The sequence below is a fragment of the Rhinolophus hipposideros genome (genome assembly GCF_964194185.1).
Source record: "Rhinolophus hipposideros genome assembly, chromosome: 25".
Classification (NCBI taxonomy): Eukaryota; Metazoa; Chordata; class Mammalia; order Chiroptera; family Rhinolophidae; genus Rhinolophus; species Rhinolophus hipposideros.
The window spans coordinates 9465862-9490435 of NC_138071.1; the positions used below are offsets into that span (position 1 = coordinate 9465862).

Genomic DNA, 24574 nt, shown 5'->3' on the forward strand with positions numbered 1-24574 from the left:
TTATGTGATGTTTTGTGTTTTTACTACTTTGTGTGAGAAATTCTTTCTCTATCATATACTCCTGTTTTTCGTTTTTTTCTAATGCTCAAAAGTTTTCTTCTCAAGTGTAGTGTCCTAATTTATTTGTATAGAAATCTGATACTTTCTTTTCCCCTCTAAATACCCTGGCTTTTGGATGGTCCATTTTTCGCACATTAATTCATGTTGCTACACATTTCCTAGGCCAAATTTCTACAAATGCAGGCACATATGTTCATGGGCACTTTATTTTGTCCATCAACCACTTCCCCCCAACACACACACACCAGCTTTTAAAAAATCAGTGCTTGAAAATGATTAAGCTCTTTTAATTACTATAGCTTTTCAGAAAGTTTGACCTTCTGTATTTCAAGTTCTTCATCTTACATTTTTCTCAAACTTGTCTTAATAGTTTTAGTTTCTTACTCTACTTTTTGAATTTTAGATTTTTATTCAAATTACATAGAATTGATAGAGTAAGAAATGGCCTTAAAATATTCCTATCTATGAACCTTTCCATTCCTTAGATATTCATTAAATTCCTTCTATAATATTTTATAGTGTTCTCCACCAAGGTCTTATGTAGCTTTGTTAGATACCCTCATTATTGAGAATAAGAAATTAATCTAATTATCATTTTGTAGAGCTGTTTTTTGTTGTTTGGTAGCTTTAAAAATTTCTCTTTATCTTTGATGGTCTAAAGTTTCATTTATGATATGTCTAAATGTCAATTAGTATTTCAAAAATTTGCTTTGGAAATGTATATTCAGTCTGAGGACTCATATATTCTTTATTTCTGGAGAATTCACCATTATTACTTTAAATATAATCTCTCCTCTATTCCTTCTTTTTCAGGAATACTTTTTACATGTATGCTGGGAATTCTGAATTCGTCCTCCAAATAATCCTTTCACTTATATTTATTTTTCAGCCTGATGTTTAGGTAAATTTTTAATATTATTTCTCAGTTCTATGATTATGTCTTCAAGTGTACCCAGTTTAAAGTTTGTTTTATCTGTTGATGTTTTGTTTTGTTTATTTCAGAGACCACATTTTTCATTTCCAGAATTTCTAGTTAGTCATTTTTTATATCCACTTGTTCTTGTTTCATATTTCATTTTTTAAAATCAACTTTAATGAAGCTAATTGATATAAAAAACTGCATATATTTGTACAATTTGCTGAGTTTTAAACATATGCTCTTGTGCAACTATCATCACACTCAAGGTAATAAACATAACTGTCATATCTAAAAGTTCCCTCGTTCTCCCTTGTGTTTTGTTTGTTTTGGATTTCTTCTTGCTTTTTTTGTGTGTGTGTGTGGTAAGAATACTTAACATGAGATCTATCCTCTTAACAAAACATTTAAGTGCACAATACAGTATTGTTAACTGTAGACAGTATGTCATACAGCAGATCTCTAGAACTTATTCATCTCGCATAAATGAAACTTTATAACCATTAACAGTTCTCCATTTCTCCTCTGCCCAGGCCATGGCAACCATCATTACACTCTCTACTTCTAAATTTGACTATTTTAGATACCTCATAAAAGAGGCATCATGCAATATTTGTCTTTCTGTGACTATCTTATTTCTCTTAGTGTAATGTCCTCCAGGTTAATTTATGCTACAGCATACAGCAGAATTTCCTTCTCTTTTTAAAGGGCTCTGTACCTAATTCCTTGATAGTTTTTATCATGAAAAGAAAGTGCTGCATTTTGTTAAATGGTTTGTCTGCATCTATTGAGATAATGATGTGATTTTTAAAATCTTTTATTCAATGTGATGTATCACATTAAATGATATGTGTATATTAAATCACTCTTGTATTCTCAGAATATATCTCACTTGGTAATGTATAATCATTTTAATGTGTTAATAAATTCAATTTGTTACCATTTTGTTGAGGATTTTTACATGTATGTTCATCAGGGACAGGGGTTTGTAATTTTCTTCTGTCTGGCTTCGGTATTAGGGTAATGTTTCTCATGAAATCAATTGGAAGTATTCCTGCCTCTTCAATTTTTTGGAAGAGTCTGAAAAGACTGGCATTAATTCTTCTTTAAATATTTGGGAGAATGCACCAGTGAAGCCATCTGGTTCTGGGCTCTGTCTGACCGGAGGTTTTTGATAACTGATTCAAGCTCCTTACTTGTTACTGGTCTGTTCATATTTTTATTTCTTTATGATTTAGTCCTGACAGGTTGTATGTTTCTAAGAATTTACCCATTTCTTCTAGTTTATCTAATTCGTTGCTGTGTAATTGATATATCTCTATTAAAAGAGTCTTCGTTGCTCTTTTTGTGGATCCTCTCCCCTTTTCTCACCTGCTGATTTCCCTATTATTTTTCTTTTCATTTGGAATGTTTTCATCTCTGTGTTGATTTCCTTGTAAGTCTTTCTCAATTGTCTTGATTGTATTTTGAAGTTATCTTCAGATTTATCCTGGGTGGTTGTTGTCTTGTTTTTGTGGGTTTGCCTTTTTTTTTCTTTTTCTGCACTGATTATTCTTCATTTAGAAGACAGTCCCTAGCTCTCATTCCAGTATCCATTTTATCTTGGCAGCCTGCCAGGACAAAGCAAATCCAGTCATCTAGCTGGATCAGATAGTGAGGGTCAGGTACTGGCTGGGAAGTTGCACAGTATCTGCTCCCTGTGAATACTGCCACAGACAGTGGTCAGTCTAGCCCTTTTTGTTTTTCCCAGCTGCAAGAAAACCACTCTCCAACCTTTAGTTTGTGGCATTGAACCTGACTCTGATCCCAGCACTTAAGACCACTGTTTCTCACCTTCGCTCTACTTTGCTTTCCTGACCCATTCTGGTCTACAGAAACACTTATTTGCTTTGCGTTTAGAGTGGAGAAGAGAGTGGGAATGGGGGTGGGAGAGGTCCCAATTGTATAAACTTTTGTCTAGACTGCTGATTATACCCTTTATAGATTAAAAAAGCTTATTTACAAGGTGAAGATATTTGCCAAGTAAAAACAAATATTTTTTTCCTGACTTGTGATTAAGTGAGAGGATAGTAAAATAACATTTATGAATGCCTACTACGTGTCAGACACAATACTTGGTGTTCTACATGATTTATTTAGTCCCCATCAAAATTCCCTGTCGAAATAAGGATCAATGATCACATTGCTAGTATGTGGGAGATTTGGGATTCAATCCAAGTGTAAACTCCCTGAGAGCATAACTTATTTCATTTACTGCCCTATTCCCAAGACTTAAAACAATTCCTGGCACAGAGTAAGCGCTCATTAATATTTAATAAATAAATAGATGTTTCTTCTGTGTTCTTTCTACAACTATTTTTTTATTCATATATCTGGATCTCTATGTAAAACACTCAATCACTAGCCTATTCACAAAAAGTTCTTCAGCATAGGAACCTCTTTTCTTTGCCCTGTTCTCTTTTCTGTTTTCTCTCCTACTTGCCTGACACTACCATGTTTCCCTGAAAATAAGACCTAGCCAGACCATTAGCTCTAATGAGTCTTTTGGAGCAAAAATTAATGTAAGACCCGGTATTATATTATATTATATTATATTATATTATATTATATTATATTATATTATATTATATTATACTATATTATATTATATTTATATTATATAAAACCTGGTCCTATATTATATTAAAATAAGACCAGGTCTTATATTAATTTTTGCTCCAAAAGACGTGGTAGAGCTGACGGTCTGACTAGGTCTTATTTTTGGGGAAACACGGTAGATATCCAGTAGATGAATGTCTCTACATTTTTCCTGGAGCTCACATCTCTTTTGCCAATAAACTAGAATTGGAACTAAGATTTTTACACGTACAGGTTTAGTCCCCATAGCTGACATTCTCCCACTTTCCCAGGTCCCATTTCACAATCTCATAGTCACATCTTGTGTTAACTACCTCAAGCAACTCACTTGCTACAGAGGTGGACAAGGCAATGAAGCTATGACTAGGCAATTTGGATAATGTCCCCTTCCCCACTCCAAGTTCTGACTGTCAAATTATCTTGGCTGAGTATATTTAAAAACCACTTTGGTTCCATTTTAAATTATAGCTCCAGATGGAGCTGAAATATAAATTAGCCTTTAAAATGTAGTTTTTATCACCCTCCCCCTCTTTTTAGTGACACACTGACTGATATTAGGAAGTAATTTGGCTGATGAATTAGTATGTATGTGGGTATGATCGCTCAGCACAGCTTGACAAAAGTAGGACCAATCAGTTCTCACTCACTGCAACTGCAAAGCAATTAAGACAGGAGAAAAACCATGCATCCTAAATCTGTGTGCTACAAGAAATGCTCCATTACTTGACAGAGCCTGTAAAGAGTTTTGCATGGTTCATGATACACCTACCCCTACTGTTGCAATGATTTCTCAAGATTCAATCCATGTTAACTGCAAGACTTGAAATGACTCGAAATATCCTCATCTTGGAAGATGGAGAGTAAAAAGGAGCTCAACTGCAAAGTCAAGGAAATTAACTCATAATTCTTGTTAGTTGTGGGTCCAAATGGGGAGCAGAAAAGGCAACTGATGGCTCCTGTATGCCAGTTACCAGTGAACTTTTTTTAACAAAGGAAGAAATGAAGAACAATGTAATAAGTTCTTGAGAAGTTTGAAACTATACTTGATTATTTAGCCTTTTTAATTTATTTTTTATTTATTTTTTAAAGATTTTATTAGGGAAGGGGAACAGGACTTTACTGGGGAACAGTGTGTACTTCCAGGACTTTTTCCAAGTCATGTTGGTGTCCTTTCAGTCTTAGTTGTGGAGGGCACAGCTCAGCTCCAGGTCCAGCCACCACCGTTAGTTGCAGGGGGCACAGCCCACAATCCCTTGCATGGACTCAAGGAATCAAACCGGCAACCTTGTGGTTGAGAGGACGTGCTCCAACCAACTGAGCCATCCGGGAGCTCAGTGGCAGCTCAGCTCAAGGTGCCATGTTCAATTTTAGTTGCAGGGGGCGCTGCCCACCATACCCTGCGGCACTCAAGGAATCGAACTGGCAACCTTGCGGTTGAGAGCCCACTGGCCCATGTGGGAATTGAACCAGCAGCCCTTCGGAGTTAGGAGCATGGAGCTCTAACCGCCTGAGCCACGGGGCTGGCCCACCAGTGAATTTTTAACTCCTTTTCATTTAACCTCTGCAACTAATTAGCAATGGAGATGCACTGCCTCCATACCCACGCACACAGTGGAACTGGAAATAGCCACAGAGATCAGTTAGTTCTTCAACCTGACTATGCATTAGAGTGTGGTCAAAATGCAGTCCTTGGATCAACTGCTTCAGAATTACAAGGAGTCTGTTAAATGTGCAGCACCTTGGACTTCACATCTAGAGGTTGTGATTGTAAACAAGCATTTCAGGGAAATTTGGGGAGCCGATCCACGGATAACATTTAGAACTCCTTTAAGAGTTCTGGTCATTTTACAGATGAGGAAATAGGCCAGGGGAAACATGATAGAATCACTTGGGGAGTTTTTCAGAATATGCTAGACAAACCAAGACAAGTTGAGGCTACGCTGTAGCAAAACCCCCTAAATCTCAGCAATGTAAACAACCAAAGTTTATTTCTTGCTCACACCCATGGTCTATCATGAGCCCTGGTTGCTCTTCAATGTAAGTAGAGGGGGCCTCATCTCCACATGTGCTTTTGTAATCGCAAATGCAGAAACAATGGAGAAAGGCAACCCATGCACAAGCTTTTAGAGACCTGATATAAATACCATGAAAGAAGCAATGTCATCATTGGCCAGGGAATCGGACAGACTTGTGTTCACATCGTCCTGCTCCCTTTCTAGACTGTGACTGGACGAATTCATTAACTTCTTTGAGTCTCTGCTTATCTTTAAACTGAGGACGATAACACTGAGTATTTCCAATGGCTGTCATGAGGCTTACAGTGGGCATTGACATTTGTCATTGTTAGTACATTAGGGATAAACAGGTATCATGGAAGGAAAAAAAGCTCGTGGAAGAGATACCCTCCTGTTATACAACATTCTTTTTCTGCCCTTCAATCACTCTTTTTGCTCGATTTGAAGTTCCTTCTTTTCATCACCTTCTCTCTCCTGCATCCCATAGTTCCTACAAGACCTGGCTTTATTTTCCCCATCCTTCTGCCATGAGAGATCATCGATCCATCAATCCAGAATAGCTATCAACTGTCGACGGTGTGACAGGCACTGTGTTTGGTGCTGGAGGAAACAGATGTTAAATGATATGTTCCATGTTCTTGAGGTATTTATAATCTGGAGGGGGAGCAAAGACAAAAGCAAAATGAAATACATACTCTAGTGGAGGCCAGGGTATCCGTGATGCAATGAGAACTTGGAGAGTGGCACTCAGTTTGTGTAACAGCCTTTCCCAAGAACAGGACAAGAGGAGAGAGCATCCCAGGAAGAGGACAGCCTATGCAAAGACAGGGAGGCTCACGCATGGGGATTATAGCGACTGCAAATCAGGAAATATGGCTAGTCTGGAAAATGTGAGGTAAATAGGTATTGGGGGCTTTGGGGAGCATTGTTAGGAGAAATAAATGGCAAAATCTTAAAGATCCATCAGTGTATAGATGTTTGGTTTAGATATTTTCCCCCTGTAGGCAAAAGAGAAGCACTGACGAAGTCTGACCAGCCAGGGGTATAATAGGATCAGGTTGGCATTTAAAAAATAACACTCTGGCAGGAAACTGGGGCAGAGTGTGAAGATGGTCTATGAAAGAAAGAGATGAAGACAGCCTCAAAGAAAGCAGTACCAGCAGAAATGGAGATAGGGAAGTAGATTAGAAGGGATGTAAGAGGTAAAGCAACACTGACCGAGTGATGGGGGCTTAGGAATATCTGAAGCATCTGAGATGACACAGATTTCAGGCCTAGAAATGGGGTGAAGGGTAGCAGATTCTCTGAGATAAAGAAAATAGGAGCTGCAGGTCACGGGCAAGTAGGACTGTGTGTGATGGGGGAATGCAGGGGCTGGAGGCTGATGAATCCTTAGAGGTTTATCCATCTGTTAATTACACGTCCATAACACAAGTCATTGTTTAAATCATGGGGCATGTATTTACATGTGTACACAACCTTATTTGTGATTAATGTTTGCCATAATATTTACTGGCTTTCCAGCAATTGTGCACGCTTCTTGAGAGCAGAAACATTAAACTTCAACTTAGATCCCACAGTTCACTTAGCACAATACTTGGAGCTCAGCAAGTTCTCATAAAATATTCATGAGACAAAAATATATGAAATTTGGATTTTCTGGTTTTATTCATCTGCCATCTCACGATTAGCATGATTTCTATCTTTTCTTTTTTCTTGCCCTCCATCATGTTGAGGTTCTCTTGTGTCTAAAATGTTCACTTTCATAGAGTTTATAGCATTTTCTCCCACATCTAAATCCCTACAATATTTTAAACCAACATTTAAAATGACATCCATTGTTCCTATTCACATATTTAAGTATTTTATTTGGCCCTTTGAAAGTTCTTTCTGTTTCCTTGGAACTTGTCTCCTCCCTCTTCTTTCCTTGTGGTCTTTTTAAATCCTCTCCCACTCATTTTCATTTTCTTTGTGAAACTTCCCAATCTACCATTTTCTTCCTTCTAAGTAGATCCTTTCTCCCTTTCAAGTTTACATTTCTTTACAAGCACTGTGTTTCTCCCATCTGTTTAGTTTACTTAGATATAGCACCATCAGTCTCTCACGTTTCATTTCTTTTATTATACTTTCTATTCTAACTTTGAAATTCATGATATATAAAATGAATACTGTGAAGGAAACAGAGGCAGCGCCTGACAGCTGCAGAAATAAAATGGCTCTTCAAGCCGGGTCCTCCCTCCATAAACCGCAGTGCAGGGCACTAGAGCTCTGCTGTGTTGACTCTCTGCCTCTCCTCCTTTCAAGTCTCTCTTGGTGTAAAATGTTTTCTAGAGAAATCCAAACGTACTCTAGAGAAAATTGAAATCTGGCCTTGGTTTTACAATCAGTCAACTAAGGAACGCTGCTCAATATCTGTGTGGCTGTTTCCCTGTTTCCTTGTTTCAAAAGGTGTCCTAATTAATGAATAAACTAGATGGAGACAGACCTGGAAGAAAGGCACTCTGCAAACAAAAGATATTATTGTTCAATGTTCCCCTTTCACTGCTCCTCAAACAAACCTGACCTTCTTTTTATCATTTTGTTTCATTATCAAATACAGAGAAAAGCCAAGAACTGGGAAAATAAGTAAGGAAATTGTACAGAGTACTGAGAAGTGTAAAAATGAGCAAGGTGCTAGAAATAGTCACAAAAGAACAATGCTGCACAGAGACTATCCCTGGAACTGTGGCCAGTTTTAACAAGTCTGTATCTGAGAATAGTTAAGAAATTTCCTCTCCAAGATGAAAAAAATTCAGTGCGATTATTAATTTCATTCAAATATTTACATAAACAGCAATTACATTACAGTCCTGTTTTACTAATCGCTAACTACTCATTGGAGAAGGATTAAGACTTCCTTTGTCTCTGCGACAGCTAAAAAGACAGCATTTCTAATGGTTCTGTGTTAAGCAATAATAGAATTCCATCCACAAAGCGACATTTACACCAATGTATTTAGAGCATACTTATTATCACTGTGGAAGCTATAAAGAGACAGATATTCACTTGTGGTTGAGTTCACGGGCTCTAGAGTCAGAGAGATGTGTCTGGAAACATCTCTATAGCCACATTTTGGCAACCGATTTACTTGTTTCTGTCTGTGTCCCTAACCTGCAAAATTGGACTGGTAACACCTAACTCCTAAAGATTAAATTTGAGTCTGTTTACTTATGCTTCTGGGTTTCTGGGGTGAGGCACATATGATCCTTTGCTATATCAGGTAGGACAATGAAGTTTGCAAACTCATCCTAGAAAAACTGCTCCATCCCTCATTGCTGCATACCACTATGGTCACCTTCAAAGTACTCCCTTTGGGAAGCTATGCACTGAGGTCAGTGCCTAGTCCACCCTTCAAAGCAATTTTGGAACTCCTTTTCAGGAATGGCCATCAGAGCTGTCGCCATATTACCCTTGATATCCTGAATGTCACCAAATGCCTTCCTTTCAATGTTTCCTTTATCTTTGGCTAAAGAAAGAAGTCATTGGGGGCCAGATGAGGTGAGTAGGGAGGGTGTCCCAATACAGTTATTTGTTTACTGGCTAAAAACTCCCTCACAGAGAGGGCTGTGCGAGCTGGTGCATTGTCGTGATGCAAGCGCCATGAATTGTTGGTGAAAAGTTCAGGTTGTTTTCATCTTTTTTTTCATGCAGACTTTTCAGTACTTCCAAATAGTAAATTCGGTTAACTATTTGTCCTGTTGGTACAAATTCATAGTGAATAATCCTTCTGATATCAAAAAAGGTGAGCAACATCGTTCTGACTGTTGATTTGGACTGACAGAATGTTTTTGGTTGTGGAGAATTGTTTGACATCCATTGTGCAATTTGCTGCTTTGTTTCGCGGTTGTATTGGTACACCCATGTTTCATCACCAGGGATAACATGGCCCAAAACATCATCTTGCTTCTCAAAGAGGTCTTGGCAAACTTCCACTCTCCTTTGCTTTTGTTCATCGGTGAGCTCCTTCAGGACTATTTTTACATGCACCTTTCTCATGCCAAGATTTTCAGTTAAGATTTTCCCACCTCTTTCTCTATCGATGTTTACCTGGTGTGCTATGCTTCTCACAGCCAATGATTTTGACACAAAATTTGATGAATTTTTGCAATGTTTTCGTCAGTTCTGCTTATTACTGGCCACCCTGATCTCTCTTCATCAGTGACTCGTTCTCTCCCCTCAGAAAAACGTTTAATCCATTTGTACACTGCCATTTTCTTGATGGCATTACCTCCATAAACTTGGATTAACATATCCTTGACTTCACTTCCACTCTTGCCAAATTTAACAAGAAATTTTGTGTTTGTTCATCGCTCTAATTCAAACTCAGACATTCTCGCGATGGCACACAAAAACCCTCAACAACAGTAACGAATGCCACTCAGCAAGACACCGCCACATGTTGACACGAACACAGCTGTGAGACACTGATATACAAAAAGTATATCAGCTTACCGAGCTGTTTGAACAGTGCTGCCAAAGTAAGCTCACGGTGGCAAGTTCATGAATTGTCAGACGCATAAGATATCATTTCCATGAAAAACAAAGTTCTAAGGTCTCTTCCAACTAGGAGATATTAGGATGCCCACCTAATGCCATGACTCAGCATGAGCACTCAGGCACAGGTATGAAGGGAAGAGGCAATGTATCCTGACAAGCTGATATGACAACTGTACAGCTGGGACTCTGGAACATTCAGTAAATGACATGCATAAAAGAAGACCACTACTTCAGTTCTCAAAGGCTGTTAATGGAGAAAATAAAATGGGATAAGAATTATTAAGAGTCCAGTCACTTTACAACAGAACCGGGAGGCTTTAAGGAAGTGGAGCCTGGGCACACCTTGCTATTAAGTTGCTAAACATGTTACTAAACTCAGGTCAAGACTGAGTCACAAACATCTTGGAACAACAACTGCTATATGGATTTCTATGGACTTTATCTCCTCCTTGCAGTTTATACCTCTCACCATCGGACAATGGAACTAACCAATCCGTGTTAACCTAGCCAGCAATATTCATTTACATGAAGGAATTACATTCTGTGGTTTTCACCTTTATAAACCCTAACTTTCTTTGTTCTCGCCAGAGTCCAGTTTGGGTTGTTACCTGAATCTATGTCTTCTGGATTACAATCCTTTCGCTCATATCAATGCTTTTGTTCTGTATTATAGCCTGAACCTCTTCTTTGGTGATCATGGCCCATCACCCATAATTAAAATCACCGCCATTTTCTGCCTTGATGCCATTGCGTAACATGAGGTCAACTGAGGAAACAGCCAAGCTACACCTCTTCTGTGGTTTGACTTGTTTAAAGCATCATCATGAAGAGAAATGCCTGAATTTATCAATGATTACCATGCCACACATTATGAAACTCTTCAAAATAGAGGGTATTTAAAAGTAACAAATAGAAAAAAACAAAAAACAAAACTGTTAAAGCATAAATTATGAGTTCTGACAGAACCCAAAGTTCAAGTCCAGTTTCCACACATCCATGTGGTCTTTGCGAACTCACCTGTCTTTGAGCATCAATTTCCTCAAATGTAAAGTAAGAATGATAGAATATAGGTGATTGTCTTGTGGGTTTGTCATGAAGATTAAATACGGTAATTTAGGTAAAGCAGCCATCCTGGAACAGAAGCATGATCTGCTGAGTCACTTCCCCCACCCTTTGAACATTACATTGAAAAACCACTTAGGGTCTCTCGTCATTGATGCCACATTTTGACTTTAGATGGAATTAAAGTAAGGGTTAAGGCCAGTCTCTACAAACAACTCAATAACAAGTAGGAAAAAGGAGAAAAAACATCAGTCAATAAATCATTATTTGTGGGTTCTAGATCACATAGATTTATTGTTTTTATAAAGCAAAACTGACTTTTTGTTTTGCTTGAATCTTTAGTTGTTCTATTACTGTGTATGTAGAAGCATAATGTTCTCCAGTTTGGTAATCTGAAAGTTATAAAAAATTGATCTGCATCCATGTCAAAGTAAGCCTCTACTTAAATTTTATACCCTCCAAAGGCCCATACTTAATGAAAAAAAAATCTGCTTATTGAAAACAGTTAAAATAATATTCTTCGAGAGACGTCATCGAATGGTAGCGTGAGGTGAGCCTCTGTAAAGCTTCCCTGGAATTTACAACTAATCGAACAATAATAACTCCACAAAGGACTCCATGCAAAGCAGACAGGCAAGACGAACAGGCCCACTACTGAAATCACCTAAAGGTGGGAGAATCGTGCAAGCAGGGGAGGGGGGAAGGGAGAGTGCGAAGACGGAGCCGCGTAGGTGCAGGACGCAGATCTAGCTCAGTGCTCCGGGCTCGCTGCATCCCGGAGCTATCGCAGCTGAAGGAGAGGGAAAAACTCGGACTGCTAGGGCTCTGCTTATGGCCCACAGGGCTGAGGGAGCAGCATATAACACGGCTGAACCCAATGCTCACGGCAGAGACTTCAGAGTAGCAGTGTCAGATCAAAAGAACAGAATATTTGCTGCTCTGAGAACTGTGGACCGCAGACACAGATTCGCAGCCCAACTAGTTCTGGCAAAAGGGAGGGAGCTGTGGAAGTGGACCGGCTGTGGTGGTGGTCGCCATCATTGCTCTGGGCCACCTCTCACAACTCACCCCATCCCTGCCCCACCTATCTGGGCGGATCCCTGCAGGAGTAAACGGAAATGCTGAAACATACGGGCTCTGAATCGGGTGCAAAAAGAGCTTTGGAACTTCAAAAGCTCTCCGCATCCCCACAGGGACGTGGCGCCCTATGACCCAGGCAAAATGTTAACAGAGGAGAAGCATGTTTCCCAGGGAATCCCCCCATTATGTGAGAAACTGGAATAGTGCAAAGAAAACATAACACTACTGTGTGAGAGAGGGAAAAACAGGCTGCAGTCGGAGAGAAAATAAAACATTCTACCAACAAGTAGTGGAAAACAAACAAAGACCTCTTCCTATCAACCTGTTGCAGAAGTCACTCCTGTAGATGTCTAGGAAGGGAAATAATAAATCAGTAATTGCCATGAATAACAAAGGCAACAAGACAGCTAAGAAGAAAGTGAAAAGACTCCAGAAAAGGAACTTAAACATATGGAAATATGTGACCTAAATGATAGAGAATTCAAGATCGCAGTTCTGAAAAAACTCAACGAGATGCAAGAAAGCACAGAAAGGCAGTTTAATGAACTCAGAAACACAATCAAAGAACAACATGAACATTTTACGAAAGAGATTGAAATTTTAAAAAGAACCAAAGAGAATTTCTGGAGATTAAGAACTCAATAAAAGAAATTAAGAATGAAATAACCAGCTTAGGTAGTAGAGTTGACCAGATGGAGGAAAGAATCAGTGACATTGAAGATTGAAACCTGGAAATGACACAGATAGAAGAAGAAAGAGACTTGAGACTTAAAAGAAATGAAAGAACTCTACAAGAACTTTCTGACTCCATCAGAAACAGCAATGTAAGAATAATGGGCATACCAGAAAGAGAAGAAAGAGAGAAGGGAACAGAGAATATATTCAAACAGATTGTTGATGATAACTTCCCAAACTTGTGGACAGAACTGGATCCTCGAATCCAAGAAGCAAATACAACACCTAATTACCTCAATCCCAACAGGCCTTCTCCAAGGCACATTGTATTGAAGCTGTCTAAAATCACAGACAAAGAAATAATCCTCAAGGCAGCCAGGGAAAAGAAGACGGTAACTTACAAAGGAAATCCCATTAGAATATCATCAGATTTTTCAGCAGAAACTCTACAAGCCAGGAGGGAATGCAACCAAATATTCGAACTATTGAAAGAGAGAAATTATGAGTCAAGAATAATATATCCAGCAAAGATATCCTCTAGATATGAAGGAGGAATAAAGACCTTCTAGACATCCAGAAGCTGAGGGAATTTTCTAATACACGACCTGCACTACAAGAAACACTAAAGGAGGCTATTTGAACACCATCAACAGGACAATTTGTGGCAACCAAAACATAAAAAGGGGGAGCGTAAAGGCCTGAACCGGAATATGGGAATGGAGAAAGAAAGCATGCTAAAGAAAATGTATTATCAAACTTTCTTTTACTTAAACTGAAGGATAACCACTCAAAAAAAATCAAGAACAGAAATATATACTGTAATAAAAGAAGAAACAGAGGGAAACATCATAGAATACCATCACACAGAAATAATAGACAACAACAAAAAGGCAAAGAAACAATGGAGACATGGCCTACCTGAAAACTAAAGATAGAATGATAAAAAATCCTCACATATCATTAATCACCCTAAATGTAAATAGACTGAACTCACCAATAAAAAGGCACAGAGTAGCAGATTGGATCAAAAAACTAAACCCAACCATATGCTGTCTCCAAGAGACATATCTCAACTACAAGGACAAGCATAGACTCAGTGTGAAAGGGTGGAAATTGACACTCCAAGCAAATGGTACCCAGAGAAAATCAGGTGTAGCCATAATGATATCACATGAAACAGACTTCAGGGTGAAAAAGATAACAAGAGACAAAGATGGACATTTCATAATGGTAATGGGGACTATACAACAAGAAGACGTAACAGTCATCAATAGTTATGCTCCAATCAGGGAGCACTGAAATATACCAAGCAACTACTAACAGAACTAAAGGGAGAAATGGACCAAAACACAATTATACTAAACACATTATTACACTTAAACACATTATTGACAGCTATGGATAGATCATCCAAACAGAAAATAAATAACGAAATAACAGCCCTAAATGACACATTAGATGAAATGGATATAATTGACTTATATAGAGCATCCTAAAACATCAGACTATACATTCTTTTCTAGTGTACACCCAACATTCTGAAAGCTAGACCATATGTTGGGACATAAAATCAGCCTCAGCAAATTTAAGAAGATTGAAATCATACCAAGCATATTCTCTGATAACAAGGCTTTGAAATTCGATATCAACTGCAAAAATAAAGCAGGAAAAGACACAAATACATGGAGATTAAACAACATACTTTTAAAGAACGACTGGGTCAAAGAAAAAATTAGAGAAGAGATCAAAAGAAACAAATGACAACGAAAATATCCTACCAAAATTTTTGGGATGCAGCAAAAGCAGTTTTAAAAGGGAAATTTATATCATTACAGGCCTATCTCAAGAAACAAGAAAAATCCCAAATAAATAACCTCATGTTACACCTTAAAGTACTAGAAAAAGAAGAACAAGTGAAACCCAAGGTCAGCGTAAGAAAGGAAACAACAAAAATCAGAGCAGAACTAAATGAAATAGAGAACAAAAAGATAATAGAAAAAATTAATGTGACAAAGAGCTGGTTCTTTGAAAAGATTAACAAAATCGACAAACCCTTGGCTAGACTCACTAAGATAAAAAGAGAGGAGACACTAATTAACAAAATCAGAAATGAAAAAGGGGAAGTTATCACGGACACCACAGAAATACAAAGGATCATCCAAAAATACTATGAAGGACGATATGCCACCAAATTCAATAACCTAGAAGAAATGGACAAGTTCTTAGAAACATATAGTCTTCCAAGGCTGAACCATGAAGAACTGGAAAATCTAAACAGACCGATCACCAGTAACGAAATTGAATCAGTCATCCAAAACCTCCCCAAAAGCAAAAGTCCGGGACCAGATGGCTTCACTAGTGAATTCTACCAAACCTTCAAACAAGTCTAATACCAATCCTGCTCAAATCTTCCAAAAAATTGAAGAAGAGACAGTACTCCCTAACTCATTTTATGAGGCCAGCATTACCCTGATACCAAAACCTGGTAAGGACAACACAAAAAAAGAAAACTACAGACCAATATCTCTGATGAATACTGATGCAAAAATCCTAAACAAAATTCTAGCAAATCGAATACAACAATGCATTAAAAAGATGATTCATCACGACCAAGTGGGGTTCATCCATGGGGCACAAGGATGGTTCAACATCTGCAAATCCATCAATGTGATACATCACATAAACAAAATAAAGGACAAAAACCATGATTATATCAATTGATGCAGAAAAAGCATTTGACAAGATACAACATCCATTTCTGATTAAAACTTAATAAAATAGGTATAGAAGGAAAATACCTTAACATAATAAAGGCCATATATGACAAGCCCTCAGCCAGTCTCATAATTAATGGTGAAAAACTGAAGCCCTTTGCTCCAGGTTCAGGAACATGATGCGGCTGTCCCCTATCACCTCTGCTTTTCAACACAGTGTTGGAAGTCCTTGCCAGAGCAATCAGGCAAGAAAAAGAAATAAGAGACATCCAAATTGGGAATGAAGAAGTTAAATTATCACTCTTTGCAGATGACACGATGCTATATATAGAAAACCCTAAAGACTCCACCAAAAAGCTATTAGAAACAATCAACCAATACAGTAAAGTTGCTGGCTACAAAAGCAACATACAAAAGTCCATTGCATTCCTATATACTACCAATGAAATTTCAGAAAAAGAAAAACAAAAAACAATTCCCTTTGCAATTGCAGCAAAAAGAACAAAATACCTAGGAATAAACTAAACCAAGGATGTGAAGGACCTATATGCTAAAAACTATAAGACATTTTTGAAAGAAATTGAAGACACAAAGAAATGGAAAGACATCCGTGCTCATGGATTGGAGGAATCAACATAGTTAAAATGGCCATATTACCCAAAGCAATATACAGATTTAATGCCATCCCCAACAAAATCTCAATGGCATTTTTTAAAGAAATAGAACAAAAAATCATCAGATTTGTTTGGAACCACAAAAGACCCCGAACAGCCAAAGCAATCTTAAGTAAAAAGAACAATACTGGAGATATCGCACTCCCTGACTTTAGCTTGTACTACAGGGCTACAATAATCAAAACAGCATGGTATTGGCAGAAACACAGACACATAGACCAATGGAATAGAATTGAGAACCCAGAAATAAAACCACATAAATATGGACAGATAGTTTTTGAGAAAGAAGCTAAAAACATTCAATGGAGGAAAGACAGCCTCTTCAATAAATGGTGCTGGGAGAATTGGATAGCCATGTGGAAAACAATGAAACTGGACTGCTATCTGTCACCATGTACCAAAATTAATTCAAAATGGATCAAAGATTTAAGCATAAGACCTGACACAATAAACTGCATTGAAGAAAACATAGGTACTAAACTTATGGACCTTGGATTCAAAGAGCATTTTATGAATTTGACTCCAAAGGCAAGGGAAGTAAAAGCTAAAATAAAGGAATGGGACTATATGAAACTTAAAAGCTTCTGCACAGCAAAAGAAACCATCGACAAAATGAAGAGGCAACCTACTGAATGGGAGAAGATTTTTGCAAACAGTGCCTCCGATAAGGGGGTAATATCCAAAATATACAAGGAACTCATGAAGCTCAGCAACAAAAAACAAACAATCCAATTGAAAAATGGGCAGAGGGCCTGAAGAGACATTTCTCCAAAGAGGACATACAAATGGCAAATAGACATATGAAAAAATGCTCAACATCATTAATCGTCAGAGAAATGCAAGTAAAAACCATCATGAGATATCACCTCACCCCAGTCAGAATGGCTATCATCAACAAGACAAATAGCAACAAGTGTTGGAGAGGCTGTGGAGAAAAAGGAACCCTCATACACTGTTGGTGGGAATGCAGACTGGTGCAGACGCTATGGAAGGCAGTGTGGAGGCTCCTCAAAAAATTACAAATAGAATTACCATATTACCCAGCAATCCCTCTCCTGGGTATCTACCTAAAAAATCTGATAACCATACATAAAGACATGTGTGCTCCAATGTTCACTGCAGCTTTGTTTACGGTGGCCAAGACATGAAAACAACCAAATTGTCCTTCGATAGATGGATGGATAAAGAAGTTGTGGTATATATACACAATGGAATGCTATTTGGTGGTAAGAAAAGATGATATAGGAACATTTGTGACAACATGGATGGATCTTGAGAGTATGATGCTAAGTGAAATAAGTCTGACAGAAAAAGCAGAGAACCCTATGATTTCACTGATATGTGGTATATAAACCAAAAACAATAAAAGAACAAGACAAACAAACGAGAAACAAAAACTCATAGATACAGACAATAGTTTAGTGGTTACCAGAGGGTAAGGGGGTGGAGGGTGGGAGATGAGGGTAAGGGGGATCAAATATATGGTGATGGAAGGATTACTGATTCTGGGTGGTGAACACACAATGGGATTTATAGTTGATGGAATACAGAATTATACACCTGAAATCTATATAATTTTGTAACAATTGTCACCCCAATAAATTTAAAAAAAATAATAATATTCTTTGAGTTTAATTAGCAATTGCTTGAATGATTAAATATGTATTCAGAGTAGCCCAAGAAATGAAATCATGTTATTTTACTAGGAAAAGACCTTTGTTCACATTATTTGAGTTTTAACAAATGAGTTGATTAGAGGAAAAGAAAAGAGAAATACAGTTCACCAAATGCGAGGCCCCTGAGAGACTTAATGTACTCTAGTCATAACATCTTGAAAAAAAAAACAGTGACTGCATTTCTTAGCAAGAATGTACTTTCTAGTTAATGACTCATGCACTGAACTCACTGCTTTTTATTTTTTTATTTTTCTCTTTCAAAGAATCTGTATTCATGTTCTCTGAAAATTATGAAAGATAATCAAAGAGTCATGGGTTTACATGTGGACGAAGTAGCACAAATGACATGCAATCATGGGCTAAGTTGTTTTAACCAGTTGAATTTCTCACTTTCTCTGCTGTAAGTAAGGACACATGCTGAGACTGCCCGAGAAATATTACAAGGTAGCAGAGGTCTAGGTATGCCCCACGACGTGCTCATGATAGGATTCGGCTAGGTCTAGGGGACCCTAGGACCAGGGGAGGTGGAAAGAGAAGACCATCCTGTATGCTAGATGGAGTACAGGTCTTCAAAGGGGGTTGGGGTGGGCATAGATTAGAGCTCTTGCCTGAGACTCACATTGTCATCTAGGGGCAGGCAAGAGAGGGGAGGATTCGTCTCACACAGAATTTGTAAAACAAAACCAACCAAACCAAAAACAACTGACTGTGCCTGATGTTCTCACTAGAAATTCTTTAAGAATATGGGGACTCAGAACAACTTTTGACAAAACGAGGTGAGGAGTTCTTTCCTGCCTCCACGGACTACTTAGTAGGGGGGCTCAAAGCAAGGAGAGGCCCCTAGGGGAGACTGCAGCTAGGTGGTTGCCCGTGGAAGCAGACAACCAGCAGGGGCAGGAGGCAGAGGCCAGTTTCTTTGCCAGCTCTGCAGGTAGTAACCCTGGCCGAGTCAAAGGCAACTTTGCATTAGCTCACATGAATTTCCCTCAGAGATCCCCAGATTGGAGGCCAATTTCTGAGGGGAGCTGGAGGACCCATGGTATTATCATTATGGTGATTGTATTTTAAGCCAGACTGGTATAACGTTATCATTAATACTTGTTAGAGAATAACAGCGGTATACTTGTTGTCTACTCAGAGAAAAGGCATCATAGGCTGGTGGAACTGCACCAGCTGTGGAGTCAACACATTTGAGGAGACCCAGCCTGCCCCACATACTGTATGCCAGCCACTGTTTCTAGTAAGTGTTTGATGAGTGCTTTCTTATGTAATTCTCACAAGCCCATTACTATCCCAACCTCGCATATGAAAAAACAGAAACACTGAGAGGTTAAGGAGCTTGCCCAGGTCACAGAGTTTAAGTGGTAAATCCAGGATTAAAGCAGAGAGCCTTGCTCCAAGGTCTGTCCTCCTACCAGCACATGCCACTCATCATGCCTGGCACAGAGAAGGTGCTCATTAAATGTTTGCTAATTCAAATCAAATCATTTTACTAAGTGATTAAAAATGTATGAGTTTATCCTTTTGGACTTACTGAGTACAATTAGAAGCAAACAGAAGAATGCTTAGAAGTATACCTAAATGAAATAAAATCTGGAGTAGTCAGAATATGGTACAGTAGTTTACTAGATTTTATGATTAACCAAGGAAAATTACTTCATGCTTCCAACATTTTCTTATCTCATAAGGAAACTAAATTTCCAGGAGGTTTTGTGACCCACACCAAGCCACAGAGGTGATAAAGAATTATCAACAGTTTGGGCTAGATTCCAGGACTCCTTGGTCCTCTAGCTTTGTGGCCTCATCTCGGAGGAAGGGACTGTGCTAAAGCAGATGTTCCCTGCAAATTAATAACTTGAACTACAAGATCTCAACCGCTGTGCTTCTTTCCTTCTTCTCATCTAGTTGACAGACAGAGAACAAGTGTGATTGAATACACCATCTAATGGTTCTAGTTAATCATACAGAGAATCAACCAACATTAACCATTAAGGAGAAAAATGGACAAAACCCAATGTATAATCATCCTTCAAGCCCAAAGTATCACCACTCATTTAGCTCTGAGCCAGGCAATTACACAGTGATAATGAGGGACAATTAAATAAATCAGGAAATCTACCAGCGTGTTCTCTAGGTTCACTTACCTTGTTGTGGAGGATGATAGGCAGGGGCAGTAAAATCAACAGAGTGAAAACTATGAGAAGAAACCGGCGATAAACCAAAATGTAACTGAAGAGGTTCATTGTCCTGACTGGCTGCCTTTGATAGTCTTCCTCAGACAAGGTGTAAGTTAAATACCAACCTGGATTAATATTTCTCTAGGTCATCATCTTCACTCACTGCCCTAGACTGACCAACATGAGTTAAAATTAAATCTGGATCTTTATTGTTTTACTGTCACAATTAACATGGAGAGATAAGCGCGAGAATGTTGGTGACAAATCAAAGCCATTTGCTGATATGGCTTTTGAAAAACTGTTCTTTTCCTATTTTCTGTGTTCACATTAACTGAAATATAGACCAGCCAAGTTGAGGAGAAGACAAAATAGTAATGTTGGTTGACTTTGCCCACAAAGAAGCCCCTCCACCCCTTTTGATGTCCCCTGATTTCTGGGCTTCCTAACAGGGGTAGTTACCACACTTGCCTTGAGCAAGTCTCCACTGGTGCTTCTAAGTACCCTTTCTAAGGAAGCACATTTTCGATGTGTGAATGGAAACAGTAGGAATTTCGATTGGGTTCAAAGGGATTTTTCTGGGGCTTCTCACATAAGTATTGCAGCTGCTTTCTATGCTATCTACGTAAAGTTTGACTCAGAGAACCCCTGACTTCTCTCATTCAGGAATCCTCTGCTCTCAGTCAGAAGGTAAATAATGCTGCTTCTGACATTCAGTAGCATTTTCCTCCCTAATAACGTACTCAATTGCACAATGATTTCTTCACTGTTTGAAACCAAAGTTCTGTGTATTTCCTGGACTCTGTTGCTTCTTTTGATAAGAAACCAAAAGTTACTTATGGTAAAGACATATAGGAGTCCGCCCCGCAAGACTTTTTCAGGATTGAGTTGATACTATTGTGCTGATATGACTAGGTAGTTACCACGGAATCTGCAGAGATGACCCATTGGGGCCATCCACGTGTGTGTGTAGATGGGAATTGTTCTGACAGTGATATGGAGGACATATTCTGAAACTCCTCAGGACTAGAGACTCTGGTTTGTTTCTCATTGGGTTGTAAATTAATCATCCAATAAACCTGAACTAAGTAACTATTATGCACGCAGGTATAAACAAAACATACTTCCTTCTATAATTTATAGTCCACTCTTTTAGGCACAAATTACTTTTTATCTAATCTATGGTTAGCAGTTAAACCTTATTTCTAATTCCATGCTAATGCAACTCTGCTTTCTTTTCCTGTCAAGAAAAATCATTCTTTCATTAACACTCACTGTATTTTTAATGTAAATGAAAAAGCACTTTTTTCCTCTGAAAGTATAAATTTCTAAAGACAATATCACCTATAGTAATTCAGGAAAATCAGAATAGTAAACAGAAAAAGTCTCCAAACCAGAAAGGCACATTATCTCTTGAATTTCTCAAATGAAAGACAGGGTAATTACAAATCATAATAGTAATAAACAGTAAGAAATAATAAATAGGCAGTAATAATAAATAGTGTTTAAAAACACATTAAAGGAATTCAGTTACTTAAAACAATTTCAATACTTATTTTTTCCTATATTCATTGCTTTTTCCCCCCTTTTTTTACTATTTTTTGAAGGAACCATTTCTGTTCTCAGAAGCCACCTGCTGAGAACATTTAAGCCTCACTTTCTCTTTTGAGAAGATTTTACTTTGTGACACGACATCAAAAATAAAAAGGCATTTGTGTGACATTTAATGAATATGAGGAATTTACCATGCAGGGAACAATAGTACTCAAACCAGACAGAGGCTATAAGAAAAATACTTGACATTTATCAGTGCCTCCTTTCTCTGCCTTATTTTTCTTCTTCTGGTGCTCATTTCTCGCCAGATGAAGGTTTATAGGACCCTCCTATTAAGGGCTGAGGCTCTAGCCCGCTCGATGTTCTGTGGGTATCCCTTATTACAAGATGATTCCAGTTTTTCTTTATGTCTAACAAATCTCCTGTGTCTCAGCAGTGTCCTCTCCACTGTCACAGAGAGAAAAGATCTGAAAAGTAATTATCACTAAACATGAATGACTGATAGGTGCTGAATAGCTCAGTAAGAGCCACCAGGGAATGAAACTCTAACAGGACACTTAAGGTCCCATGGAAACATATCTTAGGGTGTCCTTCAAATTACATCACATTGCTAATCAGTTCCACAACTAAATTTCACCTCTTCTTTGTACAAAAAAAACCACGTATCTCTTAATAGATCACAATTGTGCTGTTTTATCTACCTGACCTAAAATGTATCACATCATTGTGTAATCATCAATTAGTCCATTTAAAACATGTTCTTTACAACTATAAAAAAAAATTAAAAATATTGTTTATTCATTCACAGATATCTATTATGTACTAGGGAGTTTACATTTGCCACCTTAATTAATCTTCAGAACTCAATACAAGGTGTGTCTGAATGTACTGTTATTATTATTTCTATTTTACAGATTGGGAAACTGAAATTCAAAGAGGCCAAAAAAAATGTCCCAGGTATAAGTGATATAACGGCAATTCAAATCCAGTTCTTTCTGGCTCCTAAGGCAATGCTTTGTTTTGTTTGTTTTGGTTTGGTTTTTTGGCACTATGTCTATGTCTACTATAATGACTATTAATTTGATGAAAAACCCTAAATCATCACACTTAGAGGTTGTGTACATGCACAGGATTTGGTTGGCTTAGGAATTATTGCTCTAAATCTTGCATTTTGTATGTCCATTGAACCTTGTAATTAAACAAAACTTATGTGAAACTCAGGTTCAGGCATAAAGAGAAAAAAAGACTCCTTCATTTACATTCTGGTTACCTTCATAAAGAAGTTAGATTGTCCAAGAAGCATAAAGGGTGTGGACAATCAACATGAGGGGAATGGACATCAGCTTTTCTGGGGCTTCTCTCAGGCTTGTTTTCAAGTTGTCTTTTCTTATGCCACATTTACTCCTAAATTTGTGCTTTTTTTTTTTCAGAACTTCCCCTCTTCCAAGAATATGCTTCCCTTCTGTCTTTAAATCTCACCCACCCTTAAAGTTAGACTTTGTACTCATCTCAAATCTGCTGCTTTCTATAAATCTGTCCTGACAATTCCAGTACTTGTTCAAACTCCCAATTCCTGACTTTCTGTGCACTCACCCAGGAGGCTCCTTGATTCAACAGTATCCAGATAATCTGAGTGCTTGACAAAAATGCAAATTTTCTGGGACTTCTCGACAAGATGACAGTGTAGACAAATGCTGTGCTTGCCTCCTTTCGTGCCCACATCAAAATTACAACTAAACTACAGAACAAGCATCATTGAGAATCACCTGAAGTCCAACTGAACTGAAGTCCTACAACTAAAGACGTACAGAAGAAGCCACCTCAAGACTTGTAGGAGGGGTGGAGATGTGAAACAAGCTGGTCCCATAGCCGAATGTAGTGGTTAAAAATCTGCAGGGATATCTCAGCTATGGAGGTCCTACTGGAAAGGTAAGGGGTCTCACCCAAAACCAGGCTAATCAGCCCAGGGTTCCAGTGTTGGGGAGACAAGTCCCTACAACTTCTGGCTGTGAAAACCAGTGGAGATTGTGGCTGAGTGAGATGGAGGGTGACTGCATTCCCAGGTGCTTCTCTTAAAGGGCTCATGCACACACTTACTCGCTGATGGACTCAATCACTCTGGGCTTCAGCACTAAGGCAGCAGCTTGAAAGTGGCAAGGGACTTATGAGGAGAAACTGAATTGTCTGGCTCAGGGTGAGGGCTGGAAGGGAAGCTTTTTCCCAGACAGAAATGCTAGCAGAGGCCATTGTTTCATTGTTGAGTGCAACCCCCTCCCAGATGCACACACAGGTGGCCACCATAACTAAGCTCCATCAACCTGGCTAATATGGATTGCCCTCCCCTAGTGATTCCCTGAGACCCCACCCCACCCAACTTGCAGGCCCACACAAGCCACCTGCAGTGGCTTTTCCATACAAACAGCCTGTCTTACGCAACCTGTCTCATGATGCGTACTTTTCTAAAATCTCTGAAAGGTTCAAAAACCATAAACAAGGAGCATCTGGCCTTGGCATGCCCTGTACCTCTTGCTAAGCAGCTCCAAGCCTGGCTGTAGCAGCAGCTTGCCTCAGTTCACAGCTTGGCCTCTCCCAGGCACCTCCAAGCCCAGCAAGGGTGGCTGCCATCTATGGATTGCTTCGTGGTTCATGCCAGATGGCCACAGGCAGGGCACAGGCTGCAAGTAAACATGGCCTGCAACAGGGCCCCTTCCAGGAGGAACCAGGGCACACATGCCTGGTCTCTGTTTTCAGACCCATCCAGAGTACCACTCAACTGCCTGCACAGATGATACACCCCAATG

At 38.7% G+C, this 24574-nt stretch overlaps 1 protein-coding gene across 4 annotated transcripts in view; it reads right to left on the minus strand.

Annotated features, from left to right (window-relative positions):
• The window catches only part of SLC13A1 (solute carrier family 13 member 1), a 144632-nt gene that overhangs the window by 69970 nt on the left and 50088 nt on the right, over positions 1-24574 (minus strand). Inside the window, exon 1 of one of the 4 annotated variants that reach the window (XM_081038572.1) lies at positions 20190-20299. The exons of 2 other annotated variants lie outside the window; for them this stretch is intronic. In XM_081038572.1, the coding sequence (XP_080894698.1) occupies positions 20190-20288 (99 nt within the window). In that variant the 5' untranslated portion in view covers positions 20289-20299. Of the gene's footprint in view, positions 1-20189; positions 20300-24574 lie in introns of those variants that run through there. One more of the 4 variants, XM_081038570.1, reaches the window with a different exon arrangement.